The sequence below is a fragment of the Corvus cornix genome, chromosome Z (assembly GCF_000738735.6).
Source record: "Corvus cornix cornix isolate S_Up_H32 chromosome Z, ASM73873v5, whole genome shotgun sequence".
Classification (NCBI taxonomy): Eukaryota; Metazoa; Chordata; class Aves; order Passeriformes; family Corvidae; genus Corvus; species Corvus cornix.
The window spans coordinates 51,497,536-51,520,809 of NC_046357.1; the positions used below are offsets into that span (position 1 = coordinate 51,497,536).

General features: G+C 38.5%; 1 protein-coding gene across 1 annotated transcript in view; it reads left to right on the plus strand.

Moving 5' to 3' along the window:
* The first annotated feature begins 508 nt into the window (after positions 1 to 508).
* Positions 509 to 23,274, plus strand: part of GDA (guanine deaminase) — a 29,836-nt gene continuing 7,070 nt past the window's right edge. Inside the window, exons 1-13 of the mRNA XM_039567267.1 lie at positions 509 to 739; positions 5,908 to 5,996; positions 7,668 to 7,839; positions 10,307 to 10,394; positions 11,649 to 11,754; positions 14,540 to 14,567; positions 15,952 to 16,059; positions 16,535 to 16,642; positions 18,747 to 18,844; positions 19,364 to 19,431; positions 19,889 to 20,035; positions 22,151 to 22,269; positions 23,101 to 23,128. Coding sequence (XP_039423201.1) covers positions 512 to 739; positions 5,908 to 5,996; positions 7,668 to 7,839; positions 10,307 to 10,394; positions 11,649 to 11,754; positions 14,540 to 14,567; positions 15,952 to 16,059; positions 16,535 to 16,642; positions 18,747 to 18,844; positions 19,364 to 19,431; positions 19,889 to 20,035; positions 22,151 to 22,269; positions 23,101 to 23,128 — 1,387 coding nt within the window. The 5' untranslated portion in view covers positions 509 to 511. The remainder of the gene's footprint in view (positions 740 to 5,907; positions 5,997 to 7,667; positions 7,840 to 10,306; positions 10,395 to 11,648; positions 11,755 to 14,539; positions 14,568 to 15,951; positions 16,060 to 16,534; positions 16,643 to 18,746; positions 18,845 to 19,363; positions 19,432 to 19,888; positions 20,036 to 22,150; positions 22,270 to 23,100; positions 23,129 to 23,274) is intronic.

The following is a 23,274-nucleotide window of genomic DNA, read 5'->3' on the forward strand; positions in this document are numbered from 1 at the left end:
GGTAGGTCTGGTACCTCAGCTGGCATCTATTCTCTACTGCTACACCCTTCTAATTCCAGCACAGAGGCCGAGGACTGATGAGACAGTCTGAGATTTGAAGATCTTAAAAGGTCTTTTCCCACCTACAAACCCAACCTCCTGTAAGTTAAACTTCTGCAAGTGATTACATCCCGCAGGTTGGTTGCAAAAAGTGAGTTGCCAGACACTCTTAAAACACTACCAGACACCTTGTCGAATCCCTCACCGCTTCCCAGGGAGTAACCGGGACCTCAAAACCCACCGGGCATCGCTCCGGGCGTTCGCGCCTCTTGCACGGAGGAGGACACACCCCCGGGATGGGGGGCTCAGCGGCGGGGAGGCCGAGGGCTTGCGGGGCACCCTCGCACCTCCCGGGCACCCCCGGCCGCCTCCCGCCCGGCGGCGTCGGGGGAAGGCGAAGCGTGGGCCCGGCCTCCCGCCCTCCTTGCGCCGAAACCACTCCCTGAAGAGAAAGTCACCAGGGGGTGGGGAAATGGTGACAGCTCCAGGAAGCCGGCGGCGGCACCGGGAGACACCGAGGGGACGCAGCCCGCGGGGTGGCAGCTCCCAGCCCGCGCCCGCCAAGCCCGCCGCCGCCATGGGCTCCCCGCAGCGTCCGCCGCTCGCCCACGTCTTCAAGGGGACCTTCGTGCACTCCAGCGCCTCCGCCCCCATGGAGATCCTCCACGGACACCTTCTGGGGGTGGACGATAACGGGACGGTGAGTGGGGGGCGGGGCGGGGTGTCGCGGCCGCGGGCGCGGTCCGGGCGGCGGGGGAGATGCGGGGCAATCCCTGCCGGTCCGCTCGGCGGGGGCGGTGGTCCCCGGGAGCCCGCTCTTCCGCAGGGTCCATCAGGGGCGGTGAGAACGACCCTTTTCGGCCCCGAGTCCGCGTCCGGGGGTGGTGAGGCGCAGGGCCGGCTCCGGCGGTCTTTGGGGAGAAAGCGAAAAATTTTTTCACTCCTGTCTATCGGGGCAGGCGCCGCGGAGAAGGGTTTTCGCACTTGCGGGAGCTGGAGGTAACCGGGATGGAGCATTTCGTCGGCACGAGTCTGCAGTTGGCGTAGATCTGCTTTTGAGGTGTGCTGAGTGTTCCCAGAACAGCAGCGTGCCTAAACCTGGCATTCTTTCAGATTTTCTGTTTTCTTTCAGTTTCACAAGCTGTTTTGTTTTTCTTAGGGTATCTAAACAGGGATTGTGACTAATTGCTGTGTACCCACTGCACGGCCGTCTAAATGAGGCTTTTTTGTCGTCTTGTCACCAAAAAAAAAAAAAAAAAAAAAAAAAAAAAAAAAAAAAGCCCCACGACATATACCCATAAAGAATTACAAAAATGGTGATGTTGGCATGTCAGTAGTATGAGCCAAGCTTAAAACAAGCATTGCACTTGCTGAAAATGCAGGATAGAGTCTAGCAGGGAAGCAGTGTCATTCCCTTTACAGTATCACACTTGAAACTCAGTTTCACAGTGCAGGTTGTGGAGGCAGACTGGTGATTTCTTATAGACTCCATAACATATATGGGCACCCTATACAAAATTTTTAAAAGTAATTTTCTTTCTTGTGGCTAAATAACAGGCTTCAGTGTGCCAGGCTTCAGTAACATTTGAAATCTGTGCAAAGCACATTTTGAGCCCTAACTGTTTGTTTTCTTTATTCACACCAGTCCGTGAGGGCCTGTTTCAAGACAGCCCTTTTATAGCTGTTGAGGAGTCTGGTGCAAGGTATATCAAGTCTGTGAGGAGCTGTATTTTGAGGTACAGGAGGGGAGTAAAAATTTGCAGAGGTATGTATGTATTGGCTGGTATTCACTAAAATAATAGATTTGAATGAAGAAAGGTTTGGGCGGTGTAACTCAGATGCAGAAGACAGAATTTCATACCCCATCACACTCTCTTTAATGGCAATTTCTGGAAAAGTGTCTCATCACAGCACTCATAGCAAATCAGATTTTTTAGTGATTTTCTTGAAAAAGAAGTACCTTAGTAAGCTACACCTAGGGATCTGTGCTCTTACTTATTCTCTCTCCTTCTCCTAGGGAACAAGGATTCACAGTACACTGTTTTCCTTGCATAAATTAGCAGGTGGTTTTGGTTTTTTGTTTTTTTTTTTTTAAATTTCCATTAAAACACTATCTTCTTAAAATAAAATTCCCACCAGAATACAGAAACAAGCCCTTTTAATTTCTTCTCTTTTTATTAAAAATTCTTGGCATTTTAATATTCCGGGGGTTGATACAGTGAGTATCCCATATGCTCTTTTCCTTCCCTATTACTCATAGTGTAGCCACATGCAGAACAACCTCTGGAATCACAGAAGAGTTGGCTTTTTGAGAAGGACATAGTGGCTAGAAAATGTCTTACCTTTATTCTTCAAATTTACACCAAAACTGCTTTTCCTTTCCTCCCAAAGATGTAAATTTAACTAAGCAGGTGCTTTTGCCTCATGTCGCTGACTCCATCATGGAAGATTCTTGCATGGTCTCTGATACTGTGAACAGGTCAACTTGTATGAACGGCTGGGTCCTGTTGTGTGAGTCCCTGCATATTCCCCAAGGGATGTAAAATGTCATCTTTCTCTGCTTTGACCCAGATGTAAAGGGAGTTTTATGAAGAAAAACATTGCTTTTGGGTATAAAAACCCAAATTATCATCAATTTAGCAAAGTAAAGGACCATGTTTAACCAAGTGGTTTGCAGAGCAGTGTAATGTCTCTCTTGAGGAACAGCAAATAGAAGGAACATCATTCCTTAGGGTAAAGAAAACAGACATGAGTGCTGTTCAGTAACATAATTGTTATTGAAATGTTGGTGTAATTATCCTACGTGAGTAGAATATTTAGTAAATAGAAAAAATATTAAAATAAAAGCTCCTGTGAAAGTCATGAAAAGCGCAAGAGTTGAGTAATAAGGATTTTAAATCTGAGGTTTGATTTAAGCCAGTTGGGACAGCAAGTGGACATGTGTCAGCTGTAAAAGGAGGAAGGTACCAAGGTACCAACATCCATCTGGAGTTCATTGCTTAGCCTTTCTCAGCAGGCTGGGCAGTTCCTTTAGCAGCTGGGTCTAGTAAGTGTTGTTGTCTCTCATTTAGCCTCACATTCTAGTTTTGGGAACCAGTCAAACAATAGGCGTCATGTCTATAATTGCAGAAGTAATTTAATGACTGTGGGAATAGGGAGGGAAGAGATCATGTGGGAGGGGGAAGAGGGATCACCCCTTCTCATGCTCACCTGTGAATGTCATAGCCAGAAATAAAGTAAGACTGGCACTGTTGGGTCCAAACAAACCATGTTTCTTCAGCCAGTATCATTCATTTTCCATTCTCTTGGCAGCAAAATATTTGCACTGTGGTGCTTGGAGGCACTCATGGTTTGCTACACTGGGGTTGATGCACAATTTAGTTGCCCAGCTACGCTTTGATGGAAGAGCTTTGGGTATCACTTGGTATAAAAAAGACCTAAGTTAGTCACAAGCATAGGGAGGTCTTTACCCCTGATCTTTGATGCTTCAGCCCCATTACAAGGGTAACACATGAGAACTTACAGAAGTGTTTGGTGTTAGCAGCCACTGATTCTGAGTTTTTTGATATACCTTTCCCAAAGTGCCAATTATTCTACTTGACTTTCTTCTTTAAAGCTGAAGTTCTTAGTATTATGCAATTCCATTGACCCTGTAGTGACACTGCTGTAAAATTTTTTCTTGCTTCTACAGTGTTGAGGTGCAGAACTAATTTAAAGAACAGTGCATCTAGTTGGTTACCTTGAATGTGCAAGCAAATGCTGGAGCAAATATCCAAGCATAGGATCCCAAAGAGCTTAGAGCATTCAATATCAGAAATGTGTCTAAAGCAAATGCATCCTAAAGCAATAGGGTACTACTCTTGGCTGACTAAGGAGTTCCATTGGTAAGTTTGTTTGAAAAGAGTGTTGATGTCTTGCTGATTTACCCATAGTGTCATTCGACCATAATGGACCAGGTGTCAGGTTTAGAATTGATTTCATGTATCCAGCTTCCTTGAAACATATTTTCTTCATTTTTTCGTGATTCAAGTATTTTATTTTTCTGCGCCCTAAGAGTACATAACAGCCACTGCTTTTCCATGGCAACGCCTGTTTCCAGAATTTGTCGTCTGGTGTTTCATGTTTTTCTCTCTCTCTTTTTTTTCCCCTCCCTCTTTACCCATCTCCCCCCCAGCAGCTCTAACATTGCTCATTGTACATCCATTTTGACTTCAGTATCTGAATGACATTTTCTTTATTGCACATCAGATATTTCAGTAGGTCTGTGTTCCAAGCCTTCTGCAGTTATAGAGTTAATTAAGTTGGCTGTATTCCTCTTTGGAAGGAAGATGACACTGCTTTTTGCGAACTATTAATGGAATACTATAATGTTACAATTTTTGCTAGTGCGGTATTTATTTATTTATATGGCATTATTTTAATTTTTTTTTCTGACTAAAAATGTTAAACATCTGCTCTTTAGACAATGTAAATCATACCAACCATAACTAATTTAAAAGACTAGGCAGCTGATAACTTCTTCTCTACAGTTTAACAGCCTTTAGAGTTTAGCAGCTTTGCTTATTTTTGTCTATAGAAAGAACAGAAAATGGTAAATTTCTATGCAAAAGAAACATACACATAAAAAAATGGCATGCAAGTAACTGCTAAACAATGCTTTTTTGGTCCTCTTGCTCTTCCTCCTAAGTTTCTCCCTATTGACATTTTACAAGTACAAGTACAAGTCTTGCCTTTTTTAAATGTGCTATTTTTTTTTTTTTCTTTTTAACTGTTGCCCTAGAAACTGCTGTCATGAGGGTGATACAGGCCCTCAGCGTGGACATCTTCCCAGGAGGAGAAGTATACTGGTAGCAGAAATAGTATTCCCTTGAACTTAGAGGAATGAGCTCTTACACCAAGGGAGTTGGAAGACCATGAATTGGTTTCTGGCGGAAACTGTGGTTAGGCAAGAATTTCTGTAAGCTCAGATGGGCAGTCATTGGCCAGGGGAGACTTTTGAGTCCTCTAAATTGTCAAGCCTTGAGGAAACCTGGATCCCACCTGGAGCCTGTAGCAGGGCTTGCAGTTCCTAGGCTCCACAATCTCTGTTTCCTGGGGAGTTGTCATGACTATTATTGACAGACAAGAGAATCAAGGAGTTGAGAATTCAGCTGCTAAGAGTCATTTTGTAGATTAAAACACCATGGAATTTAAAAATAAGTAGGAAGTATGCTAAAATTCTGACTTGGCAACAGCAACTCGTCATCAGTAGAGTCGATGTTCTCTAGGAGTCAAATGGGGTTGAGTTTGGCTCCAGATTGCAGTTTTTTGTTGTTTTTTTTTTTAATAAACAAAGATCTCAGCATCCTTTTAACTTGTTCTGTAGAATGAAAATATTATCCACATTTTCCCCCTCAATTTCTTTTCTTATCCTAGGCACTGAAAAAATTAATAAAGCCCAACACAAGCAGAAAATTAGAAAATACTTCGCTCGATGTCGGTCAGTTGTAGGCAAAGCAAGTAATTTGACCCCTCTGGTTGTGAATACTGTAACCTAATTCCTGTAAGGCTGTTGTGCACCTCCTCAGCAAGTGACTGTACTGCTAGCATGATGTTACGTTACAGGACACCAAGGTCTGTGCTGTTCTGCCTGTTATTACCTGAGAAGAAATTAATTGTTTCATTACAAGTTACAAGGTGGGTGCGATTATGAGAAGGTATTTCAAAATCATGCTTGACAGTCAGGAGGAGCAAGTGTCTCAATGTAAACCTAACACCTTTGTAGTAAGCATGTAAAATTGGTTTTAAGATATAACTTGTTTTGCCTTCACATAAACCTGATGAGGGATGCACGTTTAAAGAACCTAACTGTGTTTTCTTTTTTTTTAGATTGTGTTTGTGGAACAAGCTGATCAGCTAGAGGAACTGGCTAAGACGTGGGGGTTCAAAACATCTGACATAAGACAACTGAGTAAAAAGTATGTGTTTTGTTAAGATTAATTTCAGCAAATGCAGTTTATTCTTTGAGTGAGGGCAAGTGAGGCAGGGAGCACATTAAATCCACATAATACCCATAAATACAATGGGCAAAACTCTGTTTTGGTGCAGTGACATCTCTTTACCCAAAGGTGCTTGTGCTCTGGAAGAGACTTGGAGGATGGACAGTCCATGTTATTTTTGCGTTCCTTGGTTTGGGATGGCAGACATGGCTGAATTGTGCTGGCTGACATATGCTGCACAGAACAAAATGCCATATTTACTTTTCAGGCATAATCTCTTCTGTGCTCACAGAACTAAGTGCCATTCTTTCTTGAGATTACATTTTATATCCATTTTGTTAGCAGTGGGCTGTGCCTAACATGAAACTCTAGACGCAGTAAATGTAGGTAACACTGACACTGCAAATATGAAACTCATTTGCTTGGACTTTGACATATTCCATAATAAAAATTAATACAATTAGAAGATTTAAAACTTCTACACACAGAACTTCTGATTTCTCACTATACTGCAGCTAGAGGATTTCTTTTTTCTTCAGCCAGTGAAATGCCCCAACTTTATGGTGAAGTGAAATAGTTTTGGACTGTATCTACTATGCTTTGCATGTAGTAGCACTGTGAACAACTTGTGACTTAGAATTGAGAGCTGCAGCATCCTTCTAGTAATCAATTGTTAAAAAACTTGTATGTTTTGCTGAAAGGCTAATCATATAGTATATACATCAGTCATCAGATATTTTCTTCACCTGAAATAGCCTGAGGAAAGTGGAAGGTGCTGAGAATATGGACCAGGTTGAGGAAGACTTTTCAGCATTTATAGCCTGCAAGAAGACAGAAAGAAGGGGAATTAAAAAGAGATAAAATTCAGATCATTTAGTAGTCAGGAAGAAGGAAAGAGGAGTGAGAGAAATGTTATGCAGTAGGGAATTTCAGCACAAACCAAAATAGTCATAGCAACTTCCTAGTAATGTTGATATATTCATCCCTGTTATTGCATGAACATTACATGACAACATATAGTTTTACAGTTCCATTGTAAACATGCCTTTCCTGTCAAGATATTGAGCAGAGCTTTTTTCACCAGTGCCTGTGTCTGCATTTTTAGACACAGTGTCTGTTCTTCCATTAAACCTTGAAATTAATTGATTTTATATATCTGTATAGACATACAAATAATGTAGAGGAAAACTGGCATATAGAAAGGCACATTTTGTAAGTATTATGGTCTGGAAGCTAAAAGCATTTCATATATATCCATACTAGAAAGCAAGGCTGTGTACAAATATCTTTTTCAGGTGGATTCGACAGTGGAATAATTTTAGTTATTGTGAAGTCAGTTTGCCTTTTTGGCATTTAGGGTGGGTCAATATTAGAGATAATTGGATTCATCATGCTCTTGCACTGTTTTTCTCAAAGGTAGATATGTGTATTTTGCCATGTAAATGTACTACTCAATTGCTTCGTACCAAAAAATGGGTGTGGGTAGAGGTACAGCAGGAGTTACAGGCTGAAGCTGGAAGAGACAGGTTAATCTATACTTGCTATTTACTCTGGTGGATTTTACTCAAATATACTGTTTAAAACAAAGCTACTTACCATGGAGAATTTTGAGACATTTTGGATTACTATAATTTTATTTTCTTTCCTTAGTGAATTCTTCATGCCAGGATTGGTTGATACACATATTCATGCCCCTCAGTATTCATTTACTGGTACAAGAGTAGACCTGCCTCTTTTGCAGTGGTTGACTTCCTACACATTCCCAACAGAAGCCAAATACCAGGACAGTGGTTTTGCAGAAGAAGTGTACACCAGAGTTGTTGTAAGTCCTGCAAACAACATTTACCTGCTTGATGACATTAATTTTTTTGTAATATAGGTATGTTTTCAGAAGGTCAGCAGAAAGAATAGCGCATGTTTTACTGTCATGGAAACCAGATAAAACCAAGATAGCCACTCTTCTAATTGCTAGCCAAGATTGTCTGTTACTAGTTCAAGTCTCGTTCTGTTGTTGCTGGCAATAGAGCTCATTTAGTCACAAGGTTAACAATGAACTGTTTATCACATTTTCTGAATACAATGACCAACATTTAAGACTACTCGCAGAATTAGTACAGCCAGCAGGTGCAGACATAACCAAGCATAGTTAAAAAAAAAAAAAAAAAAAATTCAGGGGGTGTTTCCTTTGCTACACAAAAATCATCTATTAGGAACTCATCTTTTGCCAAAACCACATGAAAGAGAAGATGCTTCTCATAGACTACAAATCTGGGGTGTTTTGGAGAAGTAAAGGAAGACACTGCTGCTGCTGAGGTCCTTGTAGTAGGAATGTCTTTCACTGCAGGGCCTTTAGATGGAGTCTCTCAGTGGTATTGTGGGACAGAAACTGTGAGCTAGGCTGGTTCTGAGCAATGTGAAGCCTTTTTGTCCACTGGATGGACAATAAGCAGCTAGGTCATATTGCAGAGTACTAGTTCCGTCCTATAACTGAAATTTATCCTTTAATATGTGGACTGAAATATCTTCAACAGATTAAATTATTTGGCCAACATAATTTGCCTTGCATTTGTCTATTACTGTGACAGCATCTGTTGTCAACATAATATAACAAATCTGAAATAGTTATATTGTTCCTTGCCACACAAATTTAAAAAGAAATTACTTTCTGCCATCTGCCATGATAAAAACACGTGGGAGCAGCTTGGTCATAAGCTCTAGTGATAAACACATGTGCCTTCAGCTGCTTAAAACATCGAGGTGACCTCACCTTCGAGCTCTGTGCCCCCACATGCTATTACAGTGCAAACTGAGTGACCCCAGCACAGCTAGAGAGCTCACCGTGCAAGGTGTGTCACAACATCATCTGGAAAAGAGCTGCCAGAGAGAGGTGGAAGTCAGTGGTGGGAGCCTGGACACAACAGTTAGGCTCTCCCCATGTGAATCAGATAGGACAGGGTCAGGAAAACATCTTCACCCACAGAAGATGCAGCATACTAGTCACTCTGCAGTGTTTGATGGGGCCAATAATAACCTTCAGCTGTTAGAAACAGGACTAAACCTGCACAGAACAGATGATTTTTCGTAAGTTTCATTGTACTTTTGAAGTTGTAGTGAAAAAAAAGGTGGATTTTTTCAAATCAAAATCCTGTTTCCACCAAACACTTTCTATACTCAGAAAAAAAACAATTTAAGGTGAAATTTACCTGCTTTTAGCTGGAACCTCCTCTTCGTGCTGATGATTTGGAAACAGATTGTTTTTAGATTTCATTTAATAATGTTAGGATTTCAGAAGTAGAGAATTCTGAATTTTAAAAGCTAAGAAAGACAAAGGTAACTTGTCTCAGTAATGACATTGTTATTTTTGAGACTCATTTTTGGAATTCTTAAAGATTTTCATTTGAGTATTGTAAGGAAAAGACAGAGTTTGGCTTCATGTTTGTCAAATAATTAGCTCTAGCTTTTCTCAAACATTGTGTTGGATGTCCCACCTTCTATCTCACTGAAAAAACTTAAAGAAAATTCTCAAATTACTTGGCAACCAGAATCCAAAAATATGGTTTAAACCTATATGTTGGATAAGTAGTCAATATAGTTTGCATCAGTCCCAAGGACAAGAGAAGCTACAAATTTCATCATGAATGAATGTAACTAAAATAGCTGGTCATTTACTATTATGTTCCCCAAAAGTAATATGAAGAAGCGTCAGCCACCAGTTCCTTTCAAATGATGTATTAGATAAATAATTAGCTCACAGTCTGAGTGGTTGTACTCAGTTTACTTTTACAGTAAGTTTGTTACTTTGTAATTGGGGACAACAAAGATTTTAGATACATGAAAACCTGACTTGTTTTTCCAGCTAGATCAGGAAGCTAAAAGAAGACGACCATGTTCCCCAAAAGCCTTGCCTTGCTAATGCTAGATAAACAGTGCTTCACTGTACTGTGAAAATTGGAGAGCCTTTCATAACAAGGAAATAACAAAAATGACTAGTTGTTTGTATTTCTAAATATAAATTGGAGTATTTCCAGTTTGGGGGAAGGAATATAGACTGGTTTATATGGGTTTAGCCTTTGCAAGAGTTCTGTGAGGAATTCTTTGTATTTATTAACACTCAGACTTAAAAAAAGCTAATATGAAATTAAAAATCTATATTTTTACCTTCCCACTTCACTGCACAATTTCACAATAACTAAATGTTCTTGCAGTTTGAAATGAGACTGCCTGTTCTGCATTTTGGCAGCTTTATTGAGTTTTTTTTCCAGACAGTTGAAACTGATTTCTTTTTTTAGAGACGAACTCTAAAGAATGGCACGACTACAGCTTGCTACTTTGCAACAATTCACACAGATAGTTCTCTTCTTCTCGCTGAAATTACAGGTGAGTCTAACAGTGAATTCTGAAGGATATTGTGTGCATCGTATTAGTTGAAGGAAACAATGTTTAGGAGTTTGAGAATACCTAGGGATCTGTCTTTGTCCTAATTTGTTTTTTATTCATTGTACCTGTCACACTGTGCCCCCAAAGCCCACCTGTTATCCACATTCACTTAAGCACTTCTGTCCTACTGTTGCTTCTCCTTGTCTCTTCACTCCCAAACCTGCTGCTGGCTGAGCTTGAATTAGGTCTGCTGGAGCTATTCTCCAGCTGCAGCTCTCTGTTCTTTCTAACCTTTTGTTATTTGAAGTTTAAAAGGACTGCATGCCAAGAGGCCCAGTCAGTGAATTAATTTCCTGATACTCCGAGGTTTCAGCTGATAATCAATGTCAAAAATCTTCACACAGCCTCTGAAATTGGAGAAGTGGAACCTGCATCAGAATCTTATCCTTCCCTTCTGTTCACAGTTGCAAATGCCTGCTGTTTGAAAATGCTGTAGTTCTTGCAGGATTTCTCAAGGCTCAGACAACTCCCAAAGCAGAGAAATTTAATAAAAACCTCAGATTTCATAAAAAATTACCTTGTCTTTCCGATTTAGTAGAAAATTTTGAAGCCATTACATTCAACAACTCAAATAGTAAAAGTGGACAAAAGATCTGATTTAGAAACACATTTGACAGCCTAGAATTGGGTATTATATGCATTTCTTACACATGAGTTCTGATTTATTCATCTATCATGGGTAAATCTCAAGAAAGAGGCTAGAATAGATCTGGAAATTTCTCCCTCTAACTGCATGTGGGAGGCATGTTGGCAATCTTGCTCCTTTCCCTTAAGAAGACATGGTTTGCTGAAATCTTTGTGCCTTTTCTTATCTCCAGGTAGTCATCTACTACAGCTACTGTACTTCCATGCTGGTGTTTCTCATCCTCTATTTCACAGCCATCTTCATATACAACCATTATGAATTCTAGTTGTGGTTAAATTACAGTAATCTAGTTCTCATTTATAAAGTTGGATAATAATGTAGAAGACAGCTCCTATTTAAGTGTTGTTTGTTTCCTTATTTCTTCTTTTCTTTTTATCCTTAAAAGTCACATGAATGAGCCCAACTTAGAGCTAAGAAAAGAGTATAAACTCTGGTCATCTTAAATGAAGCTGGGTGGGGTGGAATTTGTTTTTTATTTCAGTACAAGTTTTGATAATGGTTTCTGGGAACCAGTGATTCTGAGTTTTTATTCTAATGCATCTCAACAGATAAATTTGGTCAACGAGCATTTGTTGGAAAAGTCTGCATGGATACGAATGACAGTGTGCCACAATACAGAGAGATTACTGCTGACTGTGTCCAAGAGACAGAAAGGTAAAATGATAAAATTGATTGCATAACCTTTTAAAATAAGATTTTTCATATGTCTGAAAAGTGAATGTGAATCTAAGAGATTACAGGTGTGAATTTATTAGCAACAGGTTTTATTCTTCCAACAGTACTGTCCGCTATAGTCCTGGCAATTCCTGCATATCCAGTTGCTGCACAGCCCAAATGGCATCTCTCTGGCTTTTCCAAAGAGATGGAGAAGCCACAGATCTAGGGTTTGAGAGAATATGTGTGTTTTCTGCCTCCTCTTTTCCTTTTCACAGCTGTGTATGTGGAGGTGGTGGACTTGACATACAATGGAGAGGTGGCAGCCAGTTCCTTTGTCCCCATCAACTTCTGAGCTCTTTCCTTCCACCATTTAGGTTAAGGCTTTATTCAAGCTGTAGGAGTCAGCTTTCATATACTCCATTTTAAAGATCTCTTCTCCATCATAGCAGCATTCAAACTACTCCAACATGCAGCTGAGAGAATAAAGGAGAATCAAATCAAGGCAATGTTTGTAGTGGAGGAGAACCAAGACTGGATTATGGCAGCTTACTGTCGTATGTTTCTCTTGTCTTTCACACCCATGCTCAGAAAACAATTAAGCAGACATACAGCTCTTCTCATAAGACTATTTATTTACTTGTATAAATATTTCAAATGTCATGCTGAAAGAGAAAACCCCTAAGAGTAATAGAAATATCTTATTGCACTCGTGTGAGGTCACTACCTTGTTTTTACAAATCATTCTAAAGGCATGACAATAAAAGTTAGAAATGGCCATGGATTTCTAACAGTGTTTGTATTTAAAGGCATTTTTAAAACATGTAGTATTAGTTACCTTCATTCTACTAACATTTATTTTCTTCTATGTAAGTCCTCAGCTTTCATAATACAGCGCAAGTCCTGCCAAATGGGCCTGAAAGCAGCAGAACTTCCAGTTCTTACAGTTTTAAAAGCTTCAGAATGATCTAAATAGCTTTCTTTTAAATATCTATCTTGTGCCTCCAACTCATTCCTTTTTGATTGTGTAATAAGAACTATTTCTCAGCTTTGGGTGAGAGGTTGCCACAAGTACTCCATAGCTGACTAGGGAAGAGAGCCATGTGCTTCTTGGAATGGATCTGGAGTACTTACCTGAATCAAAGCAATACAATTGCAGAAGGATGAAAAAGCTATTTCATTAAGAGGGCAACATTTTAGTTGTGTTTTTGCAATTTGTTTTTTTAAGAATCTAAGAAATGTGATCTGTCACACGGACAGAAGATGAACTACAATAATTACAGTTACTTACAGTTAACCTCCAGAAATATTTATATTGTATGCATGAAAATAAGATACAATTCCAAATGCTTTATATATTAAATTTGTCAAGAATTTGAATCTACCATTCTTTGTCAAAGAGGATTTTAAAAAAAGTTACGGAATTGACAGCTAGATTACCATATATGGTACTCTTAGTTATAGCCACCTGCAAAGATGAGAACCGACGTGCAAGTCTGTTCTTCTGCTACAGAAGGCATTGATTTGAAGCAGAGCTTCTTTCCTCATAGAGAAGTCCATAAGCCAACAAACTATAGGGTATATTTGCGAAACATACTTCATCACAATTCATCAGTTTTGAAACAGCTCACACTGTTCAAAGAATGTGAAAAAGAATGAAAACAGCCGCATTGAAGTTATGGCTTGTCACCTGACTATTATACTTCTGTTGGAGTTTCTGTTCAAATGAGCATTTTATTATATCAGGCTAATCAGTAAGAGGAGAGACAGGCAGATGATACCTAATTAACTTTGCATTTTGGCTCTCAAAGTTAGACAATGGTGGGCTCAAACTCCTTTGGTCATTGCAGAAGTTGAGGTCAGGTCTCTCACTTCCATTTGATGATCTAGCACAAGTGCTCTGTACCCAGCCTCTAGCATTATTTTCTTTTCTCTCTGAAGATATTTGATAAAATTGATACAACACATGTTGTGATCAAAATTACACGGTTTTCTTACTATAAACTATGAAACAAAAATTCACAGAGATCCTGCCCAGAAAACATCTCAAACTGTCTTTTGGAAGTCACTTACATACACCGAAAAAACAGGCTTTCAAAGAATTTCCTTCTTCCAAAGTCAGAGGAAGTTTAGTTTGCTATCTGCAGTATCCGTAGTGACTGCTTGGAGTTCTTTGTAGAGGTCTGAGATAGCTTCTTTTATTTAACAGAGCAAGTAAATCTTTATTTTCCAAACGGTAGATCATCTGTATATTAACATTAATAGAAGCATTTCCAGAAAATCAAGGGTTCTTTAAGTGAACGAGGCCATATGCATCTCCTGTAAGATATGTGCTGCATCTTTTAAAAATTGGATTTGAAAAGATTTTAACACTGCAATTTAAATTCATGGACAGGCAAATCTAAGTTTGGTTTGTTTTTTCTTTCTCTAATATTGCAGCTGTAGGTTATAATTATGTTTTCAATTCATTTAATGTAGCATGTGTTTGGTTTTCAGGGAAACTCAGAATAATTACTGCTTGTCTAATGCTAAGCATTGCAAATGAAAAAGCAATAGTCTACATGTTCAGGGTCAAATTCAAAATTGGCGTAATTTGGTGTCACTATCCTGGCTTCATTGTGTTCCCTCTTTTTATTTCATCTGAAAATCTGGCTCAACTTTCCATAAAAAATTGATCTATGTCTGAAATGTTTAACAGGGTGTCCAAGTATATATTTTTAATATTTTCCATAATTTATGACATTGAGGACAGATTTATAGCAACTTTATTTCTACCCTTTTTCAGGTTTGTCAAAGAACTACTGGAAAAGAAAGTAAGTAGTGTTCTTTTTGGAATTCACTTCTGTATTTAGAAGACGCTGTGTGAATACATTAAATAGTTAATCCTCCTATCCAAAGCTGTTGTCTTGGTGACAAATCAATAAATATACATCTTTCTGTGTAATAGACAGATATCATCACTCTGATAAATATTCTGCTAGTTTCATTGAGAAATGGACTTGTAACAGTGTCAAGTCAGTTTTCTGTGCTCAGAGCAGAGCAATGTCACACCTGTATGTTTCTCTATTGAGTTTGAAATATCTCGCTTCCTAGAAAGGAAAATTTTCTGTTAAAGAAAGGTGGAATTCAGTTTATCACTCTGTGGTACATAAGTAGACAGACTAATTAAAAGAATTCTCACCAGCAGAATTCATTGTTTTTTCAGTACAGTTACTGATCCACTATAAAATTAGTGTTTTGGATCAGCACATGTCTTAAAGTGTGCTTCTAAAGAAATTCAGGCTTGCGTTCCTGTGGTAAAGATAGAGGTTTACGCTCCAATATTACAAGCAGTAGTACTTTTCTTATGAGCCTTTAGTTTTCAGTGGCTTCTTTTGACATCCTATCTCAAAATATTCAAGAGCAGATGCCTTGAGTTTAATGCCTAAGCCATAGGTATTACTGGAGTAAGTTGGCTGATTTGCAAGGACCCGAGCTCCTTTTTTCTGGGAGATAATACAAGGAACTGCAGTCCAAGTTACCACTTACTGGCTTGTGCAAAACTCTTGCCTCTGACTCATGACAGAATTGCAATCCTGTTGACTATTTTTTATGAAAATTTTAATCTAGAGATGCAAGGTGTAAATCTCTACAGTTCTTGGTGTCTTCTCCCCTATTTCCTACTGTGTAGTATATCTGATTATACCACTATTCTTCCTACCTAGGGAGGAGTATAGGAGTTTGTTGCTATTATAAATAGAGAATGTTGAACAAGAAAAGGGCTTTGGTTTTGCAGAAGCTTGCAGTTTTGCAAGCTTCTTCAATGGTCACAGAAATGGGACTCAAAAATATCTGGTCATTCAACCAACTTATTTCTCATCATGCATATGGGACTGTCAGCAAATGTGAAAAAGTATCCAGTGCTGCTGAAGACTGGTAAAATCACAGTGACTTTAAGAGAGTTCTAATGAAAATAAATCCTTTAATAAAGTTCATTAAAATTGTTGTAAGAAATCCCCACTTTAATTCTCTGTTTCTGCAAAGAAATGTCTAAGGAAAGCAAGGAAATGACTATACAGCTTAATTTGAGTTGGCACTGATGCAGTAACCAATAAGCAATGAAGACAAAATGTAATTGCCATGTAAATGCTAGTCTTACTTACGGTTACTGAAATATATATATGTGGAATACAAACCCTGTCTTTTTATTATTCTCAGTATCCCAGAGTACAGCCTATAATAACACCCCGCTTTGGCCCCTCCTGCACAGAGGACTTGCTGAATGCCCTTGGCGATTTAGCAGAGACTCACGATCTCCATGTGCAGGTAAGCTCTGAGAGCTCTGTGTGCAATTTAAATGGTGTGGACAGAACTGACAGCATGCTGACCATCTGACGACACCTTCAGGAGGAGCTACCTATCTGCTGCCGTGATCTCAGCATCCACTCTGTTGTGGGCTGCTTCTCTCTTTTACCTCACAATCACATCATGTGTTATTTTATCTATTATTTTAACATCTTCCAAAAAGTAAGTGGGCCATTGTGTCACCACACTATTGGGATGGACATGTGTACCATCTCGTATCACTTTTAAAGGAACAAATGGAGCTACTTCTTTGGGTCCCATGGAAACTTCTTTGGGTCTGATGAAAAAAGAAATCCAAGGTGTACATCTAACTATAGGCTTTACAAACACTAGTTTCTATGAATGTATGTTTAGCACCAGTAGATTGCTCAGAAGGTTGTAATGTCAGGTTCAGTGCTGTTTAAAGGACTAACTGCTACGCATTTTCTTATTTCAGAGTCACATAAGTGAGAATGAAGAAGAAGTCAAACTTGTGGAGAACATGTTTCCTGCCTACCAGAATTACACCGACCTGTATGATAAAAACAAGCTGCTAACCAGCAAGGTAGCCACATAAAAATTCCCCCACCATAACTTACATTAATCCATGTAGAGAATAGGATGGTTTACTGTATTTACCTGAAAAATCTGTATTGTTCTTTGAAGGTCAGTGACATCTGGGGGAAAGTAAATTTGTTTTATGTTCTCTGTTGAAGTGTTGGATCTTTAAACAAGCCCACACTGTTCCTAAGTATTTTAGGGGAGATGAAAAATAAACATATTTTATGCTCCCTGATCCGTTTTCCAAAGGCTCCAAAGAGAATTAGGGCAATGGGATTAGAAGGAGACTAGATAACTGGTATTGTAGGAACTGGTAATTCTTGGACAGTACCCAGTTATCCTTATATTCCAAGGATATTATCCAGTTTTTGCTAACTGGTTTGCCTGAAGATTTCTTCTGTGGTGTTATGGTAGGACCAACTTCATTTTTTCCTTTGGAGAAGCAACCCTCCTTGTTGAGTTCTGAGCATCAACCTCACTTGCAGACAAGTGCACCTTACTACTCTATCCAAAAGCACTCTCATCTCGTTTTACCAGCTGAGTCTACCAAGCTTTGAGAGGCACACTAGCCTGAAGAGTTGAAATTCATTAATGCTTTATGCTGGTGAGATAAATGTAATATAGCTGCCCACAGTAATTACAGGTCGGAGTGCCAAGGCACACGTTATTAGACAGTGGGGTGGCAGAAGTGAATATGAACAACCCAGCTAAAGTCAGAATACTTAAATATCAGTCAAGTTAATTAAAAAATTTAGGAGAGAATTTTCTGAGGCACAAGGGGCAGCTGGCAACTCCCTGGGAATTTGCTATTGAACTCCCATTTCTGTGTTTGAAATTGAACCCCAACACATTACTTGTTTTCTGTCCTTTTTGCTTGAAAAATCAATATGGACTACAGAAGTATGTACACAGCATTAACCTTTGTTTTCTTGCACAGTCCTTTGCATACTGATTTGGATTGTGGGTGTTAGTGCTCTAAAGAGCATATTCATGCTGCAAAAGCATAGGTCTTAATTCTGTCAGACTTTTATGCACACAAGTGAAAATGGTCATGAAAAATCATGATTACTGGTGCCTTCTGGACTCAGGCTCCTGGTTGTTCGGGAAAGCATTCTATTAAACACAGAACCTCAGATATCGTCTCCCCATCCACCCAAACTGAGACAGCAAGTCAATTTTTTAAAGTGTTTCTAAAGCAGGGTTTTTCTGGAGATGTTGCTTTTAAAAAAGCAATACAGATTTGCAGGAAGGTAGATGCTTCAGCAGCTACCATATAACTGAAGATGTGGCTATTCTCCTTGTGTTTTCAGCTACACTGAACTTGATAAGTAGAGATGGGAGGGGTAGGAGGGGTACAGTGCTATTAGGAGACGCTCAGTGGAAACTGTCTCCGTGCCATTCTCAATTTTATGTCCAGATTGCAAGATCTAACTGAGCTCTTGCTCTTCTCTTTCAGTGGGCATTTGGCATATGAGGTAATGCCAATTAGATTTGTGTGGAAGTAATTGTTTTATGTACTATTAAATTATCCTATCCTGCACCTCTATATTTTGCTTGTGAACTTATTTTTGAAGTCAGCTATGTAAGCTAAGAAAACTAATTTATCAGTTGCATAAAAAATTAGATTATTTTACTTAAAGAATATTTAATATCTCTCTCTCTCTCTCCCTGGTGCAAAGCTTTAGAGAGCCAATAGGAAGCATGCTAAGAGTACATACATCTTCCATTGTATCTGATGTATTCCTAGCCCCAGTACTTAGTCTCTGTGTTAGCTAAATATAAATTGTAAGGTTGCTACAGCACTAGGACAATTGAGGAATTCTTGCTTTTGTTCATTGAAGGTCTTTGGTCACAGCAGTCACTGCAAGAGCAAGCACCCTGTATTCCTATATTGAAAAATGAAAAAAAGCTGAAGGAATGACATGTCAGGCACACCGAAGTTAATCAGTTTTTTCCATGTTGCTTTTAAGAGCTTCGTTCAGGAAGTGCATTACTTTCACTTGATGGTAACATGTGTCCTTTTTGGCTATTTAAAGCAGTGCAGCAAAACTCACAGCCACAGAAGTAAATGATATATTGAGTAAACTGGTGATTCTCTTTTTCTTTAGACAGTCATGGCTCATGCCTGTCATCTTTCTGAAGAAGAGCTGAAACTTTTTAGTCTTCGTGGAGCTGCAATTTCACATTGCCCCAATTCTAACTTTTCGTAAGTTTAAAAAAAAAAAGAAAGTAAGAATGGTGTATAATTAAATAAAGCTGTTGATCATGTAGTACCCTGAGTTGGTGCTACCATTGCAAAGCTATTTATATGATACCTCATTACACCATCAATGACATATTGGATTGAACGTGACCATTCATCATCCACTTCTGCATAGCATGCTCTGGACTGATTTCTGGTCTTTCAGTTTAGTTATTGACTCTATATCTATATCTGTATCAATATTTCTTTTCTAAAAATTTGTTTCTTTTGACTGTTCTGTCAGTGGTAGATTCAAGGCATCTCCCTTCCCCCTGAAGTGTGTTAATGTTTTGGGGGAATGGGCTGTATAATCTTTCTATTGAGCAGACGTGAGATACTGCATGGTATCCAGCCAGAATAAATAATAAACCAGATCTTGCAGACGTTAAGGGAGAATCTTTGTCATAAAATGGCTCTGCAGCCCTGCTCTTCCTGAACTTTTTCTGCATGCATCACACACAACATGTTCCTTCTCCAATCCAGGTTGCGCAGCGGTGTCTTAAATGTGCGAAAGGTTCTTGAACACAATGTGAAGCTTGGTCTTGGCACAGGTTAGTAGTTTCCTGTAGAAGTGGTTTCTTCTGGAAACCATTGGGAGATACAAAAACATCCACCTGTTCATATTTAAAAATCAGCAAGTCTCCAACTTTTGGTCCTCCTTTGTTTTCCCCACTAGAGTATGGAAGTCTAGAGTATTGAAATCTAGGGTTGGTCCAAAACTGTTTAAAAAGAAAACAAAAAATTAGTGAAGAGTTTTGTTGCTATTGTGAGCTTAAACAGGGCTTGAATAACAACTTTGCAGTTTTCTGTTTTTTTGTTGTGTTCTATTCACTTGGCTGTGTGAGAGAGCACGTTTATTGGGAATTATGCCTTCAGAGACAGTGCTTAGCAGCAGAACTTGTTCAGTTTACCACATATGTCTCTTCAGGCCTTTGAATTAAAGCTTATAGAAATTTAACATGGGGAATTATACCCAAAGCTTGTTTCTAAAAGTCTGATCCCTTATAGATGTTGCTGGTGGATATTCAGCTTCTATGCTTGATGCTATAAGGAAAACAATGATGGCATCTAATAGCCTTCAGATCAATAAAGTGAATGAAACAGGACTAACCCTTGAAGAAGCTTTTCAGCTTGCCACTCTGGGAGGAAGCCAAGGTAAGAAGAAAATTTTTTTGAGTGGACACAGAGAGCTACAACCCTTTTTTATTATATCTCTCCCTGTCTTCATGGGAGATTCATGGATTTTCTGGTGCCAGAGTGAAGTCTAACTGGTGGGCAGAGATAATCCTTCAGTCTCTCATACCCGTACTAGGCTTTTTAGAGAAGAGTACTCTATTACTCTTGAGAGTTTAATAATAAAATCTTAACGGCTTTTCAGGTTGTACATTTGCTTTGCAATGATCCTCAGACTTCTTAGTCATAAGGTTATAAGTGGTTGTCTATTTATTGTACCAGCTGGAAATTTGTTTTCTCAGCAACCATCACCTAGAAGAAAAACTGCAATTACTGTAAAATCATGCATTCTATTTGTCATCAGTTTCTAATTTTGCTTGTGATTTTTGAGCTGTTAGCGAGGCAGTTTGTCACAAATCAAAACATCATGCAAATCACACCTCCCTCAGGGAAAACCAGAAAATTTAAACAGGCTATCCACCATGGTTGTTCAAAATGCATTTGCATCTGCAGAATACAGTCATATAGTATGTGGGTTATCCAGTTTTGGATAACCAGTTTTGTTATGATCAGTGTGCACATACAAATATACACAATTAAAAATGTTTTAGTGGAGCCGGTATGATTTAGCAGAGAGGAAATCCACACATAAATGAAAACCCATTACTGTTTCAGTTAGCAGAAATGAGCTCACTACCTGCTAAAGCATGAGTCCCAAATCTTTACAGTGCAGCCTCTCCATAGCTGCCAAAAACCTCCATTGAGAATTATAAATGGACGTTTGAAAGATGTAGTGAAAATGTCACCGAACAGGTCTTGTCAGGACTATATCTGAATTCTTGAAGAGTGCAATGGGGGAAGTAGAGAAGAGAGAAGATGAGCAGGGAACAAAAAGTAATCTTTTTCCTGCAATATATACTGTTCCACAAAGTGTGAGAACAAACTAGCTGAGACACAGAAAGGAAGACTTATAAAAATCCCAAACTCCTATGTGGTTTCCCTTCCCAGCTACTCTTGTGCTTTTTCTATATTAGGTTTCTCTAGTAAAGTGTTAGTTCTGTATATTGATTTTAAGCTGGTTTATCCTTACTGAATTACTTTTAAAGGTAGAATATATATTACTTCTACAAGCTTTCAGTAGCCTGGATACTGAAAGTGAAAATTTCAGTAGCAGAATTTTAAATGAGTGGTTCTTTTGTTGAAATAATTTGCTTTGTTAAGACTCCTAAACACTTGTCACCCTCTTGTGTTTAATCTAAAAATTGCATTCTGCTCAAAAACCTGAAGGACTATGAGATCATTTTAGTTGAAAGTAATAGGTAATCAAATATTTCATAATTTGTAGGAGTTTGAATGTCTTTAAGATACTGTGATATTCCTGCCACTCACAAACTTCAGTGAAGACTGAGATTCCTTTGTCAGAGCAATCTGAAAATAAATGTACAACTTATTTGTAGATATTATGCTCTTCGATAACTTAATTTCAGAGCATTGGAAAAATTCATTTAATTCACAGATACTTTCGACAACTTAAAACCATCCTAATTTATTTCTAAAGAGACGCAAAGGCCTCTTTTTAGGTATTCTAAGCACTTGCAAGCACTCAGTTCTCAGCTAAATAATAGACCACAAGCCAAGCCTTACAGGTAGATAGATATGAGACCTTCAGATCTGGCTGTGATTATTTTTCCATGCCATACTATTCTTTCTTCCTGCTTACAATTAGTTATCCTCACTGGACACTTCTTTTATTATCATTTTATTATATATTACTATTGTAATAGGCCTATACAACCTTTCAAAGTTGCTTAAACTGTTTAAAAAATGCAATCTAATACTGCCTTAGCAAGGTGAGTGTTATTATATACTTTACTGTTTCTCTGACTTATTTCATTACCCTGTTTGTAGGTTGAATATTTTTGCGATATAACCAATTGCTTCTTAAGTTTCTTAAGAACTCAGGTGATAACATACTCAGTATTCAATTTGGTTTTGGGTTTTTCCTCATAATCATCTAAATTCTTGTTTGTCTTATGAATATTTCAAGTAAGTTGGTTGGTGCTGAAGACGTGTTTGTGAACTTGTTTTCTTCCTCAGCTCTAGGACTAGATGATGTGATTGGAAACTTTGAGGTGGGCAAAGAATTTGATGCACTGCTAATCAACACGAAGGCTTCAGATAGCCCTTTTGACTTGTTCTCTGCTGATGATTTTGAGGTAATCAGAACAGGATTGATGATCAAAAAGTTAATGGAAATGCTGTGGGGCAGGTCTGTGATACAGACAGAAAAAACCTCTTGAGAGTTATTCTGGTGACAGGAATTGGTGTACTACACCCCTGCTGTCTGTGCTTCAGCCTAGAGGTTCCATGCTTGCTTTTCTTCAGAATCTTGCTGACCCCAGTGACAGTTCCATAACACCATGAGCAAAAATGCATGTAATGTTTTTAATGCATGTTTTATTAGCCCAAGAAGACAATTAGAGTTATCTATTTGCAGCGACAAATGACAGACAAGAAAAAGCAATTTAGTTTTAGTCAATAGTTAGAGTTCAGGCTGAACAATGGCAACCTGTTGCCAGAGGAAAGTTAGGTTGTCTTTTCTATATTGCTGTTAAAAAATGAAGCAAGCACTTAAGATAGCTAATTTGAGTTAAAAGCACAGTTTTTATGCTAGCATTAAAGCAGTGTTGGCTTTATGGTATGGAAACACCTTCTCATACAAAAATCTCCTCTGACTAAAAAGATAATTAAGAGCACTTACTTGAATTTATAGATGTAGCCAGACTGCCTGGAAACAATTCCAGTTCTGTAAAAACTGTTATTTTTCAGTTTAAATCTAAACCTTTTAAGCTCAGTTATTGGTCCTTAGGACTTTAAAAATGTTTAAATTTTATTTTCAAAACGTAGATGATGTATGTTAAGTTTTGATTTCACTGTTACTAGGAATATTTAGGAGAACTGATTTATCTGTTCTTTCAAGCTTCAAATAATTATGATCTCGGACAACAGTATTGCTTTCTGAATTGTTTTCTCCCATTTTTCTATAGGACACTCTCCAGAAGTTCCTGTATCTAGGTATGTTTTGATTTTCAACTCAGGTAGAATTCTCATTTCCTACATCAAACATTATGTCAATTAATGTTGGGGTTAATATAAATGTATTTATATATAAGTAAGTATACATTTATTTGCAGTAATTAAATATATTTATTCAACTCTTA